Source organism: Plecotus auritus, assembly GCF_963455305.1.
Source record: "Plecotus auritus genome assembly, chromosome: X".
NCBI classification, from domain to species: Eukaryota; Metazoa; Chordata; class Mammalia; order Chiroptera; family Vespertilionidae; genus Plecotus; species Plecotus auritus.
This window is the reverse complement of record NC_137784.1, coordinates 94,869,510-94,892,950: the sequence shown is the minus strand read 5'-3', so window position 1 is coordinate 94,892,950 and position 23,441 is coordinate 94,869,510. Positions and strand designations below refer to the sequence as shown.

The window sequence follows — 23,441 nt, the reverse complement described above, 5'->3', positions numbered from 1 at the left end:
TCTTTAGTTTCCATTGCCCTAGGAGCTGTATCAGTGAAGATATTGCTTTGGCATATGTCTGATATTTTGCTGCTTGTGGATTCCACTAATATTTTTATGGTTTCCTGTCTTATGTTTAAGTCCTTTATCTATTTTGAGTTTATTTTTGTGTATGTTGTAAGTTAGTGGTCTAGTTTCATTTTTTTGTATGTATCTGTCCAATTTTCCTAACACCATTTATTGAAGAGACTGTCTTGACTCCATTGTATGTTCATGCCTCCTTTGTCAAATATTAATTGAGCATAGTGGTTTGGGTCGATTTCTGGATTCTCTATTCTATTCCATTGATCTATATGTCTGTTCTTGTGCCAGTACCAGGCAATTTTGAGAACAGTGGCTTTGTAATACAGCTTGATATCTGGTATTGAGATCCCTCCTACTTTATTCTTCTTTCTCAGGATTGCTGCAGGTATTCAGGGTCTTTTTTTATTCCAGATGAATTTTTGGAGAGTTTGTTCTAGGTCTGTGAAATATGCCATTGGTATTTTAATGGGGAGTGCATTGAATCTATAGATTGCTTTAGGTAGTATGGACATTTTAATGATGTTGATTCTAGCAATCCATGAACACAGTATGTTCTTCCATCTGTTTATGTCTTCCTCAGATATTAATTCTTGTACCAATTCCACATCCTCCTAGCTATTGTAGTTTAAAGTAAGTCATGCATGTGAGGGGAGTAAAGTTAGAATATGTGATGTGATAAGGCCTTTCTAATGACTCTCCCTTCAAAATTTCCTTGGCTAGTCTCACTGGTTTTCCTTCTAGATAATCCTTAGCATCTTTTCAAAATATTCGAATATAAATTCTTTAGGAGGTTGGAATAAAAATTGCATTGAACTCATAAATTATTTTGAAAATAATTTAACAATTTAAAACCACTCAGTGTTGCTGTTCAGAATTATGACCTGCCTCTGCACTTATTTTTTTCTTTCAAAGTGCTCGATTTTTGCTTTTCTTCACATAAATCCCAAGTCTTGTGGGGTGTTTATTTCTAGGCTTTTAATTTTTTTCCCTAATCTTGGAAAATGAACATTTGGGAGTAATATTTTCTAATGGGGTTTTGTCATTTAAATGCAAACTGTTGATTTGATATGTATATATGTTCACCTTATTCTTATTTATTCTTATTCTAACAATTTTTAAATTGAACTTCATGGAATGTTTAGAGAACAATCATATAATCTGCAAATAAAAATATGTCCTTATTTTCAATAGCTACAGTTGCCATTTCTGTTTCATGATGTATTGTTCTTACTAGAATTTCCATAATATGACAATAGTAATAATAATACATATAAATGATAATAACAACAGCAGTAACAGAGATAGGAGGCATTCTTATATTATTTGTGAGATTAATAGCTTTAGTATTTTACCTTCAGAATCATTGTAGCAAAATAATCTGGCCTCATTCTTCACTATTCCCTTACCAACACATATACATCATGAGCACACCAGTCTATTAACTAATGATAGCAATAGAATATGTATTTTTCTTGGACAATAACTTTTTATTGATATATACTAAACATACCATAAAATTCACATTTTCAGTGATAAATTCCATTGCCTTTAGTATATTCACAAAGTCATGCAATGACCAACATTATCTAATTCCAGAACATTTTCATCACCCTCATCAGAAATTCCATACACGTTGGCAGTCACTGCCAATTTTCCCTTCACCCCGTCCCTGGCAATCATTAATCTACTTTCTGTTAGTATGGATTTTCCTATTCAGAACACTTCATATAAATGCAATCGTATAATAATGAGGCCTTTTGTTTTCAACTTCTTTCACTTAGTATAATGTTTGCAAGGTTCATCAATGTTGTAGAATGTATCAGTACTGTATCTTTTTTATTGTACTATTCCACTGTATGGTTTTACCAAACTTTGTTTATGCACCCATTGCTGGCTATTTGGGTTATTTCTATTTTTTTAGTGATAATGAATAATGCTTCTATTAATATTTATGTACAAGTTTTTGTGTGACTATATGTTTTCAATTCTCTTAAGTATATACTTAGGAATGACATTTCTAGGTCATATGTTAACTCTACATTTAACTTTTTAAGGAAGTATGAAATTGTTTTCACAGTAGCTATAACATTTTACATGTGAGGACATTCACAAATTCATGAGCAATTCAGCAAAGTATGAGCATTCCTATTTCTCCACACCATCTCCAACACCTGTTACTGTTTGTCTTTACCATATAGCCATCCTAGTTTGTGTGAATTGGTGTTTCATTTTGGTTTTGATTTGTATTTCTCTAATAATGAATAATATGAATAATGAATAATGAATATCTTTTCATGTGCTTAATGATTATTAGTATATCAGCATTTGAGAAATATCAATTCATGTCCTTTGCCCATTTTTTAGTTGAGTTGTCTTTTTGCTGTTCAGTTGTAAATGTTCTTTATACACTCCAGATAAGTCCCTTATCACATATATGATTTGTAAATATTTTCTCACATTCTGTGGGTTGTCTTTTCACTTACTTAATACTGTCCTTTGAATCACAAAAACATTTTTTAAAAATTTTGATGAAGTCCAATTTATCATTTTGTTGTTGTTGTTGCTTATGTTTTTGATATCATATCTGAGAATCCATTGCCATATCTAAGGTCATGAAGTTTTATGTATAAGGTTTCTTCTAACAGTTTTATAGCTTCAGCCTTTACATATAAGCATTTGATCTATTTTGAGTTAACTTTATTTTTTTTTTTAATCCTCACCTGAGGATATTTTTCCATTGATGTTTTAGAGAAAGTGGAAGAAAAGGGGAGAGACAGAGAGAGGGAAACATCAATGTGAGAGAGACACATTGATTGGTTACCTCCCCTTCAAGCCCTGGGGCTAGGGATCAAGCTGGCAACTGAGTTACATGCCCTTGACTGGAATCGAACCTGAGACCCTTCAGTCCGTGGGTCCATGCTCTATCCACTGATCCAAACCGGCTAGGGCTATTTTGAGTTAACTTTAGTATATGTGTGATGTAGGGGTCCAATTTCATTATTTTGCATGTGGATGTATAGTTGTTTCAGCACCATTTGTTGAAACAATAATCCTTTGCCCATTGGATTGTCTTGGTACACTTGTAGAAAAGCAGTATGAATGTGAGGGCTTATTTCTATAATCTCAAATCTATTCCATTGTTCTATATGTCTATTCTTACATTAGCACAACACTGTCTTGATTATGATAGCTGTGTATTAAATTTCAAAAGGGAACTGTGAATCCTCCCACTTTGTCATTCTTTTCAACATTATTTAGGCTATTCTGAGTCCCTAGCATTTCCTTATGCATTGTAGGATCAATTTATCAATTTCTGGTAAAACAGTAGGTGTGATTTTGAAAAGGTTGCATTGAATCATTAAATCAGTTTGAGGAGTGTTGCCATTTTAACGATATTAAATCTTGAATGCAAGATTGTGGGATACTTTTCCATTTATTTAGGCCTTCTTTAATTTTCAGCAATGATGCTTTGTATTTGTCAGTGTACAGGTCTTGCACTTCCTTGGTTAATTCATTCCTAAGTATTTTATTCTTTTTGTGCTATTGTAAATGGAAATTTCTTACTTTCCTTTTTCTCCTGTTAATTGCTATCATAGAGAAATACAATTGATTTTTGTGTATGGATCTTGGGTCCTGCAACCTTGCTGAAGTTTTCGATTGTTTGTTATTAGGGACTTAGTGGATTCTTCAAGATTTTATAAAATCATATTCTCTGTAGGTGGAGATAGTTTTAACTCTTTTCTTTGTAATCTGGATGCCTTTTATTTTCTTCTTTTGCCCAAATTTTCTTTATTGGTGGTTCCTAGAACCACCAGTAAAATACAGGCATTGAGAGTGGACATCCTTGTCTTGTTCTTGATATTAGGGATAATGTTCTCAGTCTTTCATCATTAAGTATGATGTTAGTGGTGGGAATACTGTGGGTGCCCTTTATAGGGTTCAGAGAATTCTCTTGTATTTCTAGTTTTTATCATGAAAGGATGAAAGATTTTGCCAATGCTATTTCTATGTCTATTGATATTCTTGTGAGGTTTTTATCTTTTTTTTTTCATAGCAACATAATTTTATTTTATTTTATTTTATTTTATTTTAAATAAATCTTTATTCAGATTATTACAATTATTTCTCCTTTTCCCCCCATAGCTCCCCTCCACCCATTTCCTACCCCACCTTCTGCCCTTACCTCCCCCCCCATTGTCCTCATCCATAGGTGTATGATTTTTGTCCAGTCTCTTCATGAACCCCCCATACCCCTTTCCCCCTGAGAATTATCAGTCCACTCCCTTTCTATGCCCCTGATTCTATTATATTCACCAGATTATTCTGATCCTCAGGTTTTTAATTCACTTGATTTTTAGGTTCGCTTGTTGATAGATATGTATTTGTTGTTCATAATTTTTCTCTTTACTTTTTTCTTCTTCCTCTTCTTTAAGAATACCTTTCAGCATTTCATATAATACTGGTTTGGTGGTGATGAACTCCTGTAGCTTTTTCTTATCTGTGAAGCTCTTTATCTGCCCTTCAATTCTGAATGATAGCTTTGCTGGGTAGAGTAATCTTGGTTGTAGGTTCTTGCTATTCATCACATTGAAAATTTCTTGCCACTCCCGTCTGGCCTGCATAGTTTCTGTTGAGAAGTCAGCTGACAGTCGTATGGGTGCTCCCTTGTAGGTAATTAACTGTTTTTCTCTTGCTGCTTTTAATATTCTCTCTTTGTCTTTTGCTCTTGGCATTTTAATTATGGTGTGTCTTGGTGTGGTCCTCTTTGGATTCCTTTTGTTTGGGGTTCTGTGGGCTTCCTGGACTTGTAAGTCTATTTCTTTCACCAGGTGGGGGAAGTTTTCGGTCATTATTTCTTCAAATAGGTTTTCAGTATCTTCTTCTCTCTCTTCTTCTGGCACCCCCATAATTCTGATGTTGGTACGCTTGAAGTTGTCCCAGAGTCTTCTTACAGCATCTTCAACTTTTTTTTTTTTTGCTTTTTGCTTTTTTGGTTGAGTGTTTTTTGCTTCTTTGTATTTCAATTCTTTGACTTGATTTTTGTGTTCCTCTTGTCTGTTTTTGGGTCTCTGTATAATATTTTTTATTTCAGTCAGTGTATGTTTAATTTCTAGTTGGTCCTTTTTCATATCTTCGAGGGTCTCATTATATTTATGGGCCTTTTCTAGGATATTCTTAAAAAGCCTTATAACCGTGGTTTTGAATTCTATATCCAGTCGTTTGTTTTCCTCCATTTCTTTCGTTTGTGATTTGATTCTTTGACGCCGCATTTTCACTGCTTCCCTGAGTTGGAAAGGTAGATATTTGTGCTAGGTTTCCAATATGGCCCAGTGGGTCTGCCTCCCCAGTTAACCTGAGGTGGACACTCTTGGTGCACCTCTTTGTGGACTGTGTGTACAGCCTTGTTGTAATTAAGTCTTTATTGTTGGTATCACTGGGAAGAATTGACCTCCGGGCCAGTTGGCTGTAAGGATCAGCTCTGTCTATGCTGGGAGAAGTTCGGTGCTGGAGACAGCCTTATAGGATTAGACTTGCCAAATTGCAATAGCCTCTGTGCTCAACTTGGATGGGGTGGAGTCTCAGTCTTGGCTTCCCATCAGCCTTGCCCTTGCGCGCACGTGGGCGCTTTCAGTCCTCCGCCTTCCCCAGCTCGAGTCTCCGCCTGAGAGTCCAGACTCCCCCCACAAGAGCGTGGGTCCCCAGGGGCTCGCCTGGAACTGGGGTTCACTGCAGTCAGAACTGGGGCTCAGTGCAGTCAGGATCCTCTGACTCCCTTCCACTAGGGAAAGCCTGTGGCAACCTCCGCAGCCTTTGTGCGCACTGGCCCGCGCGCGCCTTCAGACTTCTGCCTTTACCAGCTCGAGTCTCCGCCCGAGAGTCCAGACTCCCCCCCGTAAGAGCGTGGGTCCCCAGGGGTTCGCCCGGAACTGGGGTTCAGTGCAGTCAGAACTGGGTTCAGTGCGGTCGGTCGGAGGCTTCCTTCCCCCTTCCGCCAGAGAAAGTCAGCCAGGCTCTCAGCCGCCCTTCCTCTCTGCGCGCACAAAGCCCCTTTGCCGTACCTCCAATTCTCTGTGAGCTTTTCTCTTTCCTTCTAGTTGTAGAATTTTCACTCAGCCAGCTTTCCTGTGGTTCTGGATGGTGTCCGTTCTGTCTTTTAGTTGTAGTTTTGAAATTGTTGTGCGAGGCAGCAGTTTAGGTGTTTACCTATGCCGCCATCTTGGTTTCTCCTCGAGGTTTTTATCTTTTATTCTATTGATGTAGTATATTCCATTGATTTGGGATACTAAACCAAATATGCAACCAACCAACTATGGCTTAGATAAACCCATGTTGGTCATGGTGTATAAGCCTCATGTAATGTAATATATATACAATTGCATAATATATACATCTATGTTATATATAATTTTATAGCATATATAATATATGTAATCCTTATATATTTCTGGATTCAGTTTGCTAGTACTATATATTGTTGAGGACATTTGTGTCTATATTCATAATGAATATTGGTCTTTAGATTATTTTACATGTGATTTTGTGACCTGGGTAAAACTGGACTTATAGAATGAGTTGGCACATATTCCATATTCTTCTATTTTTAGAAAAGGTTGTGAAGTATTGGTCTTAATTCTTCCTTAAACATTTGGTAGGAATCACCAGCAAAGCCATCTGGTCCTGGACTTTTCTTCCTGAGAAATTTTTGATTGCTGATTCAATTATTTTATTTATTTTGTTGTTGTTGATTTATTTTTTTTAATAAATCTTTATTGTTCAGATTATTACAGGTGTTTCTCTTTTTTTTCCCCCATGGCTCCCCTCCACCTGATTCCCCACCCCACCCCATGCCCTTACCTCCCGCCACTGTCTTCATCCATAGGTGTAAGATTTTTGTCCAATCTCTTCCCGCACCCCTCACACCCCTTTCCCCCTGAGAATTGTCAGTCCACTCCCTTTCTATGTCCCTGATTCTATTATATTCACCAGTCCATTCTATTTTTCAGATTTTTTATTCACTTGATTTTTAGATTCACTTGTTGGTAGGTATGTATTTGATGTCATTTTGTTGTTCATAATTTTTATCTTTACCTTTTTCTTCTTCTTCCTCTTCTTAGAGAATACCCTTCAGCATTTCATGTAATCCTGGTTTGGTGGTGATGAACTCCTTTAGCTTTTTCTTGTCTGTGAAGCTCTTTATCTGACCTTCAACTCTGAATGATAGCTTTGCTGGGTAGAGTAGTCTTGGTTGTAGGTTCTTGCTGTTCATCACTTTGAATATTTCTTGCCACTCCCTTCTGGCCTGCATAGTTTCTGCTGAGAAATCAGCTGATAGTCGTATGGGTACTCCCTTGTAGGTAACTAACTGTTTTTCTCTTGCTGCTTTCAAGATTCTCTCTTTGTCTTTTGCCCTTGGCATTTTAATTATGATGTGTCTTGGTGTGGTCCTCTTTGGATTCCTTTTGTTTGGGGTTCTGTGAGCTTCCTGAACTTGTAAGTCTATTTCTTTCACCAGGTAGGGAAAGTTTTCTGTCATTATTTCTTCTAATAGGTTTTCAATATTTTGCTCTAAGTCTTCTTCTGGCACCCCAAAAATTCGGATGTTGGTACACTTAAAGTTGTCCCAGAGGATCCTTACACTATCTTCATATTTTTGGATTCTTTTTTTGTTGTTGTTGTTTTTCTGTTTGGGTGTTTTTTGTTTTCTCATATTTCAGATCTTTGGTTTGATTCTTGGGGTACACTGATCTACAGTTGAGTTTCTGTATATTCTTTATTTTAGACAGTGTATGCTTAATTTCTGACTGGTCCTTTTCCATTTTTTTGGCATTCTCATTAAGATCCTTGAAGGTCTCACTAAGCTCCTCGGAGGTCTCATCAAGTTTCTCCGTGGTTTTTAGAAGATTCTTGAGTAACCTTATAAATGTGGTTCTGAACTCTATGTCATCCAGTTGTTTGCTTTCCTCCATTTTTTTCATTCGTGACATGTTTCTTTGTCTCCGCATTTTGTTGCTTCCCTGTGTTGATGGAGTGGCTTTGTGTGGTAGGTGACCTATAGGGGCCAGTAGCTCAGCCTCCCCAATCACCTGAGGTGGACGCTCTTGGTACACCCCTTTGTGGGCTGAGTGCAAAGTCTTGGTGTAGTTAAGCCTTGATTGCTGTTGGTACACTGGAAGGAATTGACCTCCAGGCCAATTGGCTGTGAGGACCCGCTGTGTCTATAATGGAAGAACTGCTGTGCTGGAGACACGCTTATGGTGCAGGACTTGTTTCAGTGGGGCTTTGGTGCTCACTGAGTCTGCCTCTTGAATGTGTCACTTATGGATGTGAGGAGTTGAAATCTGGTGTCTCAGACTGACCACTAGGTACACTGGCTTCTGGATCTGCATTGGGGTGCAGGTCAGCTACTGTCTGAGGCCACCCAGCAGGAGCTACAGCGAGAACTACAGTTTTCTCCTCTTTGCTTGGGGTTTCTGATTCAATTATTTTATTTGCTAAAAGTTTATATACATTTTCTCTTTCTTCTTGATATAATTTTAATAGTTGTGTCTAAGAAAATGTCCATTTCATCGAAGTTATCTAATTTGTTGACATATGATTCTTTAGTGCTCCCTTGTTATCTTTTTTATTTATGAAAGGTCAATAAGAATATTCCCTTTTTCATTCCTGATTTTAGTAATTGGAGTACTATTTTGTTGTTGTTGTTGTTCATTCTAGCTAAAGTTCTGTTAATATTGTTGATTTTCCAATCAAGTTTAGTTTCTTTTATTTTCTCTTTTTTTATTTTATTTTCATTCATATGTTTTCTTCTACTTATTTTAAATTTAGTTTGTTTTTCTTTTTCTAGTTTCTAAAGGTGAAGCTTAGGTTATTGATGTGAGATCAATTTTCCTCCAAGCACCGTTTTAGCTAAATCTCATAGGTTTGGGTATAGTGTGTTTAATTTTTCATTCACCACACGGTAATTTCTAATTTTCCTTGTGATTTCTACTATGACCCACTGGTTACTTATAAATGTGGTGTTTAATTTCCACATATTTGTGAACTTCCCAAATATCCTTCTATCATTAAGTTCTAATTTCACTCCATTGTGATTGGAGAACATTGTATCATATCAAAAATTGAAATTTGTTGTGGTTTCTTATATAGATCCCTCTACAGGGTTTGTTGTTGCTATTTGGTGGTGGTGTGTTACTTATTTATGGACATTCTGAACTAATTTTGTAAAGTCTGTATTCTGTGTCTCTGCTTGGTTAGCTTAGTGGTCAGCTGATGACTGGACCACGATTTCATTAAGCACTTGGACCAATAAGTCTTCCGATCTTTGCCAGGAGCTCTGTGTGCATCTTGCAGAATAACATCAACACTCGGGCAATTTCCAGTTCTGCTTTAGCTTTCATTTCCTGAGTGTGCAGAACCTCAAGATCAGCCAGAGTTGAGAGCTTAGTGCCTTCTCAAATCTTTCCGGAGCATGTGCACAGCTGTGTGCAGCCTTGGGCATGCACATAGCATTCTAAATTTCCAGGATGTGTCAGAGCTTTTCAAAGCCCCTATGGACCTCATTCCCCAGCTTTTCTTTCTAAACTTTATGGTTTGTCTATTGTTTGCTTCAACTGTTATCCACGACCTCAGGCAGCTGCAAAGTTAATTATTTCCCTGTAATTGGTTTCAGCATCACCCTTGAGGAAAAGGATTTCCACATTGGGTTAGCTCTCAGTCAGGTCAAGTAAAGATAAGCCTTTGAACTGGGGTTATCCAGGGAACTGCCAAACAAGTCAAATAATAGCAATTTGCTGAAAGGGGGATTTTGAAAGAGCTCCAACCTCATTCTGATTCTTCCAATGGATATTATTAGGCTCTTAGTTTTCACCAGGATTGTGGGCTTTTGAATTTCAAGGCTAGCATTGAGATTAGGAGAGGGGTATAAGTATAGGGCATGTTATTATGCCACAAGGCTCACTGTTCAACCATTAAAAAAATAAACACACTACAGAATGGTCCAAACATTTGGTTAATTTCCAGAGTCCTGAAAAAGTTGATTCTGACAACTTTTGTCAGTGTTCTCATTTTGTCATGGAGGAGAGCACTTTCAGAGGTCCTTTATCTGCCATTCTCACCTATATCACTCTACTTGGTTACTTTTCAAGAGAACAAACTTGAACTTAAATTTTATTTTAAAAATACATCAGTCATACAAATTCATTAAATAGCATTAGAAAATAAAATGGGAAAAATTTTAATCCCAAAATATTATCCTCCATTATTAATATTTTGATGTATGTAAAGGATGTCAAAATATTTCAAGTGCCAATTTTGCTTGCTTTATAATAACTACACTGAAGATGGCATTGACAAGGTTTCTGAGACCATACCTAGGCTTATATGGACAGTTTCACTACTTACGTCTGCCATGAATGTAGAAAGGGAAGTAGCAGGGAACATGCTACATATTTTTTAACTTCGGTAAATATTTTTAAACTAGAGGCCTGGTGCATGAAATTCGTGCACTGGCCGGGGGGGACCCTCAGCAGGCCTGCACCCTCTCACAGTCCAGGAGCCCTCGCTCCCTGTCTCCATCACCACCGCTGCGCTCGCCGGCCATGAGCCTGGCTTCTGGCTGAGCGGTGCTCCCCTTGTGGGAGCACACTGACCATCAGGGGGCAGTTTCTGCATTGAGCATCTGCCCCCTGGTGGTCAGTGTGTGTCATAGCAACTGGTCATTCTGCCATTGGGCCGAAACCAGCTCTTTGACATCCCCTGAAGGGTCCCAGATTTTGAGAGAGCGTAGGCCAAGCCGAGGGACCCCACTGGTGCACGATCGGGGCTGGGGAGGGGCGTGGGAGGTTGGCCAGCTGGGGAGGGACCACAGGAGGGCTCCAGGGCATGTCCGGCCTGTGTAGCTTAGTCCCGATCAGCCGGACCCCAGCAGCAAGCTAACCTACCAGTCGGAGAGTCTGCCCTCTGCTGGTCAGTACATATCATAGTGACTGGTCAACCAGATGACTGTCTGCCCCCTGGTTGTCAGTGCACATCACAGAGAGCAGTTGAGTGGCCTTAGCATATCATTAGCATATTATGCTTTGATTGGTTGAATAGCCAACTGGATGACTGGACATTTAGCATATTAGGCTTTTATTATATAGGATTATTTGTCCTATGTGAACACAAAATAATTTTCTCTGCAATAATGGAACAGTATGATATTTTATTTTGTAACCTTTTTTTCACATACCTTCCTTTGTGAATATTTGTATCAATAAATATCTATATTTGCAATTTTAAACTTTATCTTTACTAGTATAATATCATATCAATAGATGATTCATTTTGCTTATTTTTGTTATTCAAGTTGTTTTTAGTTTTTTACCTTTGAAAACAGCATTGTGATGAACAAAGTGTATGCAATCTTCATAAATTAGACAAATTACATTGTTCAGATAAATTTATGATTGAAATTTTTTATTAAAAAGTATTGTAATTGTTACATTTTTATTTATATTACTCAGTATTATTCATAAAATGTGTTGCAATTTATAATCCTACCAGGAGCATAGTAAAGTACCTGGTTCCCCAAAACTTTATCAGCATTATATGGTATTATTATAATCTTTGCACAAGACAGTAAAAATATTTTTTTATTATTTGTTTTCTATTCCATTTATTTATTTATTTATTTATTTAATTTTGGTTAATCCTCAACAGAGAATTTTTTTCCATTGCTTTTTCAGAGAGCATGGAAGGAAGGGAGGGGAAGAAAGAGAGAGAGAGAAACATTGATGTGAGAGAGATATGGATTGGTTGCTGCATGTGCCCCAGCCAGAGCCAGGGATCAAACCTGCAACCCAGATACTTGCCCTTGATTGGGAATCAAACCCATCACCCTTCAGTCCATGAGCCAATGCTCTAACCACTAAACAAAACTGGCCAGGATGATGTTCATCCTTTTTAAAACTATTTTTTTTCCATATTCATTTTCCCCTTTGGAATGGCCTATTTTAAAGTATTGGGAGATTAATCTTTTTCAGTGGTCTTGGAACTAGTACTAACCATATGTTTTTAAAAATTTTCTTATGCATGTAAAAAACACTTATTTTTAGTTTTAAAAATTTTGCCTATGGAATTTAACAATAAATTTAAATTGCTCTGGAAAACCAAGTAATTTCTTATAAAGTCTCCAGGTACAAATATATTCGTGTAATCCTGGGACACTTAACAAGAACTTATTATTATTAAAATATTTTTTTTATTTCTGGTAAAAATAAAAAACCCTCACAGAGACATAGAAGTTATTCCTACAACACTCTTGAACCACTGATCATCACTCATTGTCTTTTTTTTCTCCCCAAAGATATAAGTAGTTCTCTGATTTTTTTGGAAGTTTATAACCCATTTAACATATTTGTTCTCTTCTCGCCTCAAAAGATTAATTCGATAATTATCTCCATCTGTATAAATGTTTACATTTTTAATTCAATAGTAATACATAAATATGAGTGTACTTAAGTGTAAAAATCCAGCGTGAAGGAATGGATAGAGGGAAAACATACACTGAATAACCAACTTTCCAAACTCACTTTTTCCCCACTAGAAAATAAGCTCTATAGACAGGATTTTTTTTTTCTGTTTTGTTTTGTTAATGTGTCCCAAGTACCTAAAACAGTGCCTGGCACTTAAACATTTGCTCCATCAACATCTTTTGAATACCTTAACAAATGAATGAAATAATATTTAAGCATAGATACAGCTAGTTTTTTCCCTTACTTTACATAGATATACAGTATGTAAATACAAGGTGTCCCTCTTATTTTTAAGTAATCATACTAAAATTGTTTTATAATTCAATATTTTTTCATGATAGTATAATTTGAACAGCTTCCCACTAAATTTTTTAAAAATATATGTTTATTTATTTCAGAGAGGAAAGGAGAGGGAGAGAGATAGAAACATCAATGATGAAAGAGAATCATTGATTGGTTGCCTCCTGCATGCCCCACACTGTGGATTGAGCCCGCAACCCAAGCATGTGCCCTGACCATTCATAGGTCAACGTTCAACCACTGAGCCATGCCAGTCGGGCTCCCTTTCATTTTTAACAGGATATTAAAGTGTAATACATTTCCAGAAAGTGCACATATCATAAGTATACACCCCAATAATTTTTAACAAACTAAACACACTCATGTAACTAGCTCCCAGATCAAGAATTATAGCATTACCTATAACCCAGAAGCACCATTCATACCCTCTCTGAGTCACTATGCCCCTACCAATGGTAGCTAGCATTCTACCTGCCTATGGTGCCCCAAAAGTCCCTTAGGCTTTCTTAACTTTCAGTCATTCTTTTTCTTTTTACTCTTCTAACTTGATAATTTTAAGTGACTTCTCTTCAAAGTCACTGAATCTTCTCCATGATCTAGTCTGCTGTTGAACTCCAATAGTGAATTTTTCAGTTCCTTTTTTAAAAATACATTTTCATTGATTTCAGAGAGGGAGAGGAAGAGAAAGATGGAAACATCAATGATGAGAGAGACTCATTGATCAGCTGCCTCCTGCACGCCCCACACTGGGGATCGAGCCTGCAACCTGGGCATGTGCCCTGACTGGGAATCGAACTGTGACCTCCTGGTTCATATGTAGATGCTCAACCACTGAGCCATGCTGGCCGGGCTTCAGTTCTTTTTTTTTTTTTTTTTTTTTTGTTCTTTTTTATATTACTCTGCTGCAGACTTTCTGTTTGGGTTTTTTTTTTAATACTTTCCATCTCTTTGTTCATATTCTCATTTTGATTAGGCATTGTTTACTGATTTTTTAGTTGTTTATCTGTGTTCTCTTGTAGGTCTTCAGCTTAAGAAAATTATTTTGAATTCTTTGTCAGATAATTCATAGGTCTCCATTTCTTTGTGGTTGATTTCTAGAGATTTATTTTATGCAATTGATTGGACCTTATTTCCTGGTTTACTCATATGCCTTGTAATTTTTTTTTTACTGAGTTTTATGTATTTGAAGAAATAGCCACCTCTACCAGTTTTTATGTACTGGCTTCATAATGGGGAAAATTTTCACCAATTAGCCTGGCTAGAAATTCAATGGCCTCTGAAATCTTTTTTGGAGGGAATTAAATTATCTGGGATTGTGTATGCAATTTTCCAATTAAAGAATTTTGCTGGTTTTTTTTTTAAGGAGCTCATGCTCTCTCTAGTGTCTGTCTTTGGTTCTGTTGCTACAACAGCAAGCCACACCACTCTTCTTGGTTATTGGTGGCCCCGAGGGATAGGATTTATTCCAGTTCTCCATCAGTGCTCCAAAAGAGTTACCAGTCCCTCTGGTAGCTCTCCAAAATGCTAGAACATCAGATACACAGTTGATTCTTTTTCGTCTCTCCCATGGAAGAAGCCACATTTGGGTACCTTCTCCTGATGGCACCAAGCCAAACCCAGGCTTAGTCTTCGTGTCTACAGTCCCTCTAGTGCTACAAGTTGCCTCTACTCTCCCTTGCTTTTAGCAGCCCCTGGCATCCAAAATATGTCTGTTCTGTTAGAGCTCCAAGTCACATGAGAAAGAAACTACTCCCTCAGGTATTTCTCCAAAAAGCCAGAATGTTGGACAAACATTCCAAGTCTTCTCTTCCTCTGCTCTTTCCTCTGAGAGAGGAACCAGAAACCAAGCTGAACTATGCCAGCTAAGAGGAGTATCAATTATGGTAACATGAAGTGACTCTTCTTGGCCATTTCAATCTAACTGTTTCAACTTTGCACTGGCCTGGGGTACTACAATTTCTTAACTGGTTCTGCAGTTCTCATAAAGGTATTTTGGTTCATACATTGTTGTTAACTTGGTGTCTCTGTGAGGCAACACATGCAAGGATTCTTATTCTCCCATCTTGCTTGTGTCACCATAATGTTGGTGTTTTCACTAGAACATATTAACAGTATAATTAAATTATGGAGGAATTACATCAATAACATGGTGCCTTTTATCCAAACACAGGGAATGCCTTTCCATTTATTCAATAATTATTCTTTTGTTGTCATCAATATTTTAAAGTTGCCTTATAAAGTTCATGCAATAGTCTTGTTAAATTTATGCTTAGTCATTTCATTTTTTATCATTGTTTATATTGTAAATGCCTATTATAACCACAATGAGATATCACCTCACACCTGTAAGAATAGCTATCATCAATAAATCAACAAAAAATAAGTGTTGCTGAGGAGAAAAAGGAATCCTCATGCACTGTTGGTGAGAATGCAGACTGGTACAACTACTGTGGAAAACAGTGTGGAGGGTCCTCAAAAATTAAAAATGGATCTGCATTATGACCCAGTGATTCCACTTCTGGGAATTTCTCCAAATAAATCCAAAACACTAATTTGAAAGGATATATGCAACCCTGTGTTCACTGAAGTATTATCTACAATAGCTAAGATATGGAAGCAACCTAAAATGCTCATCAATAGATTAGTGGATAAAAAAGTGATGGTACATATATACAATGGAATATTACTTAGCCATAAAAAAATAACGAAATCTTACCATTTGCAATAACATGGATAGACCTACAGACTATTATGCTAAGTGAAATAAGTCAGCCAGAGAAAGACAAATGCCATAGGATTTCACTTATATGTGGAATTTAAAGAACAATATAAATGAGCAAGCAAAACAGAAACAGACTCATAGATACAGAGAACAGACTGAGGGTTACCATAGAAAAAGGGGGTTGAGAGACTGGGTGAAAAAAGATGAAGCAATTGAGCAGAAAAGATTGGTAGTTACAAAACAGTCAGGGGGATGTGAAGTATAGCATAGGAAATATAGTCAATAATATTGTAATAACTGTATGGTGCCAAGTAGGTACTGGAAATATCGGGCAGGGGGAACATTTTGTAAAGTATATGTTTGTCTAACCACTATGCTGTACACCTAAAGTGAATGCAAAATAATATTGAATGTAAACTGTAATTTTAAAAAATAACAACATGGTATCACCTCACTCCTCTCAGAATAGCTATTACCAAAAAGTCAAAAATAGCATGTGTTGGTGAGGATGTGGAGAAAAAGAAACTCACAGGCACTGTTGGTGGGATTGCAAATCGGTGCAGCCACTATGGAAAGTAGTATAAAGGTCCCTCAAAATATAAAAATAAAACTACCATGTAGCCCAGTAATTCCACTTTAGGGTATTTATCCAAATAAAATGAAAACATTAATATGAAAAGATATATGCACCCCTATGTTCATTGCAGCATTATTTACAACACCCAAAATATGGAATCAACCTAGGTGTCTATTAATAGATTAATGGATAAAGGAGATGTAATTAGATAGATAGATAGATAGATGATAGATAGATAGATAGATAGATAGATAGATAGATAGATAGATAGATAATGTAATATTATTCATCAGGAAAAGAGAATAAAATCTTGCCATTTATGACAACATGGATGAACCTAGAGGGTATTATGCCAAGTGAAATAAGTCATACAGAGATAACCTTTTTAATTTTTTAAAATTTCTACTTTTTTGTAATAACATTTAATTTAAAACACAAACATTGCACAGCTGTACAAAAATATTTCTTTATATCTTTATACTATATTAGTAGCTGTGAGTGACACCTTGCACTACAATGTTATGATGGCTATACACTAGATGATAGGAATTTTTCAGCTTCATTATATCTTATGGAACCACCATTGTATATATAGTTTGTCATTGACTGAAAGATCATTTTGCAGTGCATAACTGTACACAACTACCTGGCTCCTTGCTTCTTATAAGTGGTTGATTAGAAATATCCAATAATTATATTTTGTATATACACATTGCTAGATCATGTCATGAACTATCAGTACTCTCTTTACTACTAGAAATTGAGTCACTACCATCTTTAAGACAAGCTTGATTAGAGAGCCAGTTCCAGAAACCCCAGAACCAATTCAGAAAACTCATCTTTAAAATTCTGTTCCTCTAGAACCTTTCTTGGTACTAAAATCTGTATCAGTCCTCTGGGACTGCCATAAAAAAATACAATAGACTTGGTGGCTTAAACAACACAAGTTAATTTTCTTATAGTTGTGGAAGCTGGAAATACAAGATCAGGGTGCCAGCATAGTTGAATTCTGGTGCGAGTTCTCTTTCTGGCATTCTTTTCACTGTGTGCTCACATGACCTTTCCTCAATGCGTGCATGTGGAGAGAGAGTTCTTTTCATCTTCTCATAAGGCCACAAGTCCTATCAGATTAGGACTCCATCCTTATGACCTCATGTAACCTTAATTACTTCCTAAAAGCCCTTCTACAAATACAATCACATTTGAGGTTAGGGTTTCAGCATATAAATTTTGGGGAGACACAGTTCAGTCCATAACAATAGGTACTAGCATACCCAGTAAGACTATTTCTAACTGCTATCCACAAGTATTTCAAGTTGCTAAAACAGGAAAAAACACTGGAATATACTTTTTATTAAGAAATTATCATTTCAGTGATAACAAATGTAGAGTATGTAGAAATCCATTATTCAGAGAGAAAACTATAACGGGAAATTTGGCAGTTTGACAATGGTATGGTGGTTCCAACTTTTCAGGCAAATGGAGCTATGCCAATATGTATATCCCATACATATTGGTATATTGAGGTTGGGGTTTGGGGGGAGGAGGCAATTGGTAAAGGAAGGGAATCATGAATTAGATTCTTTTTCTAAGAAGTTCAAAGTTATTACAATATATCTTATGCATTGAGATGAGACTTACTAATCAAGAAGCAACATCAGCCCTACTAACCACCCCCTTCCCCAACCAGGGATACTCATTTTTATTGAGAAGGAATTTGAAATGTGACTCTAGCTTATAGGACAGCTTCATTTAAGAAAGGAGAGGACTGGTTCCTGGTATGGCATGTTTCTCCTGCTGACTTTCTGATGATCCTTCCTGGCTCCATGGAGATACTAAAGAAATAAAAATGTGTTTGAGACCTGGTCTAATGTAGCATTCATTAGATATAAATGAGTGTAACACTGGAAAAAGAGGGTTTCTTTTTTTTCTCTTATACCCTTATCAGGTGGCTTGCACACTTAGAAACTCCTTAAAGTGGACAGGAATCTGCACAGATAAGTAAACAATATGTTCTCATGTAGACCAACTTATAATGTAGTAACAACAGCTGCAGAAAATGGGTCAGTGGTCTTATCAGATTTTCCAATCTTTCCACCACTGGACAGCAACAACCAAGTGAAATCTCTTGGATTGCTTAAAGCCATGAGGATTTGGGACTTAATCATAGGAAAGTAGGACTCAACGAGGGAAGACAGAAATTTTCCTAGTAAACTAGATGGGAGTTTAGAGATAAAATATTTTGAATATCAAAAGAAATGCTTGTGACAACACGGATTAGACCTTGAGGGTATTATGCTAAGTAAAATAAGTCTGACAGAGAAAGACAAATACTGTCTGATCTCACTTATATGTGGAATCTAAAGAACAAAACAAACCTCATACATACAGAGAACAGAATGGTGGTTGTAGGGGGACAGGGAGGTTGGTTTGTGGGGTGAGCAAAATGGGTCAAGGGGTCAAGAGGTACAAAATACCAGTTATAAAATGTCATTGAGATGTAATGGTCTATATTGATGTAATTGATGTATAGTCAGGGTGACTACAGTCAATAATATTGTAGTGCATATTTGAAAGTTGCCATGATAATAACTCTTACAAGTTTTCATCACAAAATAAATTCCTTGTAACTTTGTGTGTGTAAATAGACTTATTGTCATGACATTTCACAAGGTATACAAATATCAAATCATTACATTGTATACCTGAAACTAATAGAATGTTATATGTCAATTATACCTCATAAAAGTGTTTTAAAATTTAACCTAAAAATGAAATGTACCACAGGGTAATGAAGAATGTATCTTATAGATAATAGATAAAAAGAGAAAGAAATATGAATATGGATAAAGAGAGGCCTGGTGCATGAAATTTTTGCACTCAGGGGCAGTCCCTCAGCCCGGCCTGTGTCCTCTCGCAGTCCAGGAGCTCTTGGGGGATGTCCAACTGAAGGCTTAGGTCTGCTTCCTGTGGGAGCGGGCCTAAGCCATCAGTCAGACATCCTTAGTGCTGTCGCAGAGGTGGGAGAGGCTCCTGACACCACCGCTGTGCTCGCCAGCTGTGAGCCCAACTTCTGGCTGAGTGGTGCTCCCCCTATGGGAGCGCACTGACCACCAGAGGGCAGCTCCTGCATTGAGCGTCTGCCCCCTGGTGGTCAGTGCGCATCATAGCAACAGGCCGTTCCGCCATTTAGTCTACTTGCATATTAGCCTTTTATTAATAGGATAATCTGTGTCTATATTTATATTTTATAATAATCTTACCCCATACTGCTAACAATGATTGTCTCAATGGCTAATTTTTATCTATATAGTTAAAATTTTTCAACGAGAGAGTATTGATTTTTAATAAGAAATACATACCAATTATTTGTAATTTTGAAAAGAAGTCTCACATTTTCCCAAAATATTTCAAGCCCAGCCAGTGTGGCTCAATGGTTGAGTGTGGACCTATGAACCAGGAGGTCAGGGTTTGATTTCCGGTCAGGGCACATGCCCAGGTTGTGGGTTCAATTCCCGGGGGCAGCCAATCAATGATTCTCTCTCATCACTGATGTTTCTATCTCTCTCTCTCCCTCTCCCTGAAAACTCAAGAGAGGGAGACTAGAAGAGAAGGGCAAAAAGCCAGAGGTAGGGGCTGAAATGAAGAAGTATCAGTGGAAATTATAAGGAGGATACAGATACAAGAGAAGATAAGAATCTATACCTGGAGGTCATAAAATAAAAAAGTAAACACACATGACCTTCCAATTAAAGATTTTATTTATATGCAAAGTTTTACAAAATGATTTAAAATGCAAAGTCATAGTTAGTTATACATTTAGCTATTTTTTGTTGATAATAACAGATTACATGAAATTAAGAGTTTCCCAGAAAGTGGAGCGAGAGGATTTTTTTATCTGTAGCCCTGGAACCTGGCAGAGACACTAAGCCTCTGAAACTTTGTTTCTTCCTCAGAGGTCAGCATTGGTCTAGGACAGTGGTCGGCAAACACATTAGTCAACAGAGCCAAATATCAACAGTACAACAATTGAAATTTCTTTTGAGAGCCAAATTTTTTAAACTTAAACTTCTTCTAACGCCACTTCTTCAAAATAGACTCGCCCAGGCTGTGGTATTTTGTGGAAGAGCCACACTCAAGGGGCCAAAGAGCCGCATGTGGCTCGTGAGCCGCGGTTTGCCAACCACTGGTCTAAGAAGGTCCTAGATAACCTGATGTAATATGTATACATATGGGCGGGTGAAGAATGAAATCTCTAACTTCTAAAAATAGGATTCATATTCTAAGTAAACTCTAGATAACTCAGTCAGTTTCAGGTACTTCTCTAATTTAAGAGTTCTAATAATGTTAAGGACATCTATGAACCAGCAATTGGTTTAAAAGAGTTCCACAGAATCCCATAAATACTGGAACAAACAGTATTCATAGGTACAGGTTAAAACTACCCTGTTTTTAAAGCCACATTGCACTGCCCTGACAGGTAGGGATTTTGCATGACAACAAAGTTGTCATTTGCTGGATCTCTTGGTCCTCCCTGGGTCTCAAAATTCTATTCTGACATTACCTTTTCTTGTGCCAGGAAAGGCTTTATTTATTACAAGTTAAAGATTTAAAGAAGCCACCCAGATATTGTGAGAAGCAACCCAGAACCAAAACATCAATAATAAAAGTCAAGTCAACTTCCTATATATCAAAGCACCATATCTAAAAGGTCAAGGATGTAAAAAGTGACCTTTTACATTTTAAAACACTACACAGTGTTTAGTTACTGTTTTGAAGAAATTATCAGAAAACATAGAAACCTTCAAACAATAGTTAAAATGGATATAAAATTTTAAAAAGTGTTTATTCAGAGTTCAGTGAACACTTAAAAATCTATGTGACTATATATCTTACTTTCCATAACTGTAAAAATAAGCTAAAATGTAGGAGTACATGTGATCTAATCTATATTCCTAGCCCTACTAAATATGTAGCTATATGAAATAAAAATCTATGCTCAAGTGAAATGTAAAAGGATTATTATTTTTACTATTTTTTAAAGTAGAAAGTATATGCCTGGAATGGGAATAATTGGGTACCAGTCTGTTGCAGTATACTTCATTAAGAAATATAGTGTCTCTCTCTTAGCATGAAGTCTTCTTGTAAATAATGTAATGAGTTAAAAGACTAACCTTGGTTGAAAAGGAAAGCCTGGTGAAAACAGATATAAAAACCAATTTAATAAAACTTCAGCAGCCCTACCCTGTTTGGTTCAGTGGATAGAGCACCACCCTATAGACGGAAGGATCCTGGGTTCGATGCTAGTCAAGGAATCGAACATGCCTGGGTTGTGGGCTTTATCCCCAGTAGGGGGCGTGCAGGAGGCAGCTGATCAATGATTCTCTCTCATCATTGATGTTTCTATCTCTCTCTCCCTCTCCTTTCCTTTCTGAAATCAATAAAAATATGTATTTTTTAAAACTTCAGCATTTGTCAAGGAGAAATCTGAACCCCCAAATACTCATTCACAATTTGTTATTAATTATAATTGGAGATAAATTCCCAGTTACTTCTAGGTTATGGATATCTGCCCAATGGCAGTCTTGTATTGATAGACCAGATAAAAGGGGGGAGGGGTCAATTTCTGACCATCACTGGAAGATAAAATGTATAGTTTCCTATTCTAGAACAGTGAGAGAAGATTACATTAAGGGGGAAAAATAATTTTATGAAAGCCATTAAAAGATAATTCAAGGGGACCTCAAACCAAATAGCCATGACCTGTAATCCATTCTCATGATTAAGACACAAAGGTCTCCATTTCTCTAAGGGAACTGCTCTTTCGGCATGACACACTTTCTCTCTTGCCTTGGAGCCAAGTAATTGGAACCCTAAACACACTGCGGAGCTTCTGTTGGAACCGGTTTCCAACAAAACAATACAAAAAGGGATTAACACAGCTGTTGGTGAATCCCAGGAGGATGGCAAAAGGAAGTGCCAGGTCAATGACTGCTATAACTTCACAGCTACTAATTATGCCCATCCAGGCTAGAGCATCCAGGAAGGTCAGAACATGGAAGGGAAGCCAGCAAATAATGAACGCCAGGACAACAGCAGCTGCCATCTTCAGGACTTGGTCACGTGTTATTCTGTTCTTCCCATAGCTATTGGTCTTCAGTAAGTGTTTTCTGATTCCAAAATAGCATGTTGCTATGAATATTAAAGGGATAATAAAACCAAGGATATTTTTCATTAAGGCAATTCCAGCAGACCATTGGGCATATTTCTCAGGTGGGAAAGCCATAACACAAGCATTCACTCCTAAATACTCAACGGTTCTGACATCACGAAAATAAAATGTTGGCAATGAGGACAGACAGGCCATACACCAAACAAGGGGAACTATATAAGATGCTTGCCAGGGATTTCTTCTTTGAGACAGAAAGGGATAGATGACAGATTGGTACCTATCAACACTCATGCAGGTGATAAAAAAAATGCTTGCAAACATGTTCAGAGTCAGAAAAGAACCAAAAACTTTGCACATCACAGGTCCAAAGAGCCAGTCATATCTGTAAGAATAATAGGATGCCCAGAGAGGAAGAGTGGCCAAAAGCAGTAGGTCAGCCACAGCCAGGTTAAAGATGTAAATGCTGGAAACCTTTTTAGGGCCCTTTTGACAACAGAACAGTGTAACCACAATAGTATTGACAAGAAATCCAATCACAAAAATAATGTAGTAGAGAACAGGAATTGCATCTAAATGCTTATCTGATGGCTTATGTGGGCAGTTAAAGGTAGAGATGTTTCCAAGTCCGAAGTCCCGACTGCTGGTGACATTTTTGTTGATGGTGGCAGGAGTGAAGTTGCCTTTCATGTTGAAATGTCAGCAGGTCTTAATTTTTACCACCTTCTGTGAAAATAGAAAAAGAACTCTCAGAACATCTACAGAATTTAGGACATCGAGTCATTAGCATTTTGAAAGTTTGTTAAAAGCAAAAAAAAGGTGGGTGATTATAGAAAACATTAGGAAACAGAACCATGACATAAAATAAGATTGGATTTTACTTCTTGAAAAAAAAGAATTTTTTTCACTAGTACCAACAAGTTAAGACATTGCAGCATCAGGGACTGAAAATTCTGAACAAAACTATATTTTTCTCATCCTTGCATATTTTCAAGAGGTTTAGTGAAAATTAATATTCCAAAAGGTTAGCCAGGATAGGAAATGCATGAAACAAACAAGAAGGAATCAAGAATAAGAAAAGTTAATATTTCAAAA

The 23,441-nt window shown here is 37.0% G+C and overlaps 1 protein-coding gene across 1 annotated transcript; it reads right to left on the bottom strand.

Annotated features, from left to right (window-relative positions):
- Nucleotides 1–21,959: 21,959 nt before the first annotated feature.
- Nucleotides 21,960–23,054, bottom strand: AGTR2 (angiotensin II receptor type 2; the record flags this gene model as incomplete). Its single annotated transcript, XM_080652372.1, has 1 exon — nt 21,960–23,054. The coding sequence occupies exon 1, from the start codon at nt 23,034–23,036 to the stop codon at nt 21,960–21,962; it is 1,077 nt and encodes a 358-aa protein (XP_080508498.1). The 5' UTR covers nt 23,037–23,054.
- Between the last annotated feature and the right edge of the window lie 387 nt (nt 23,055–23,441).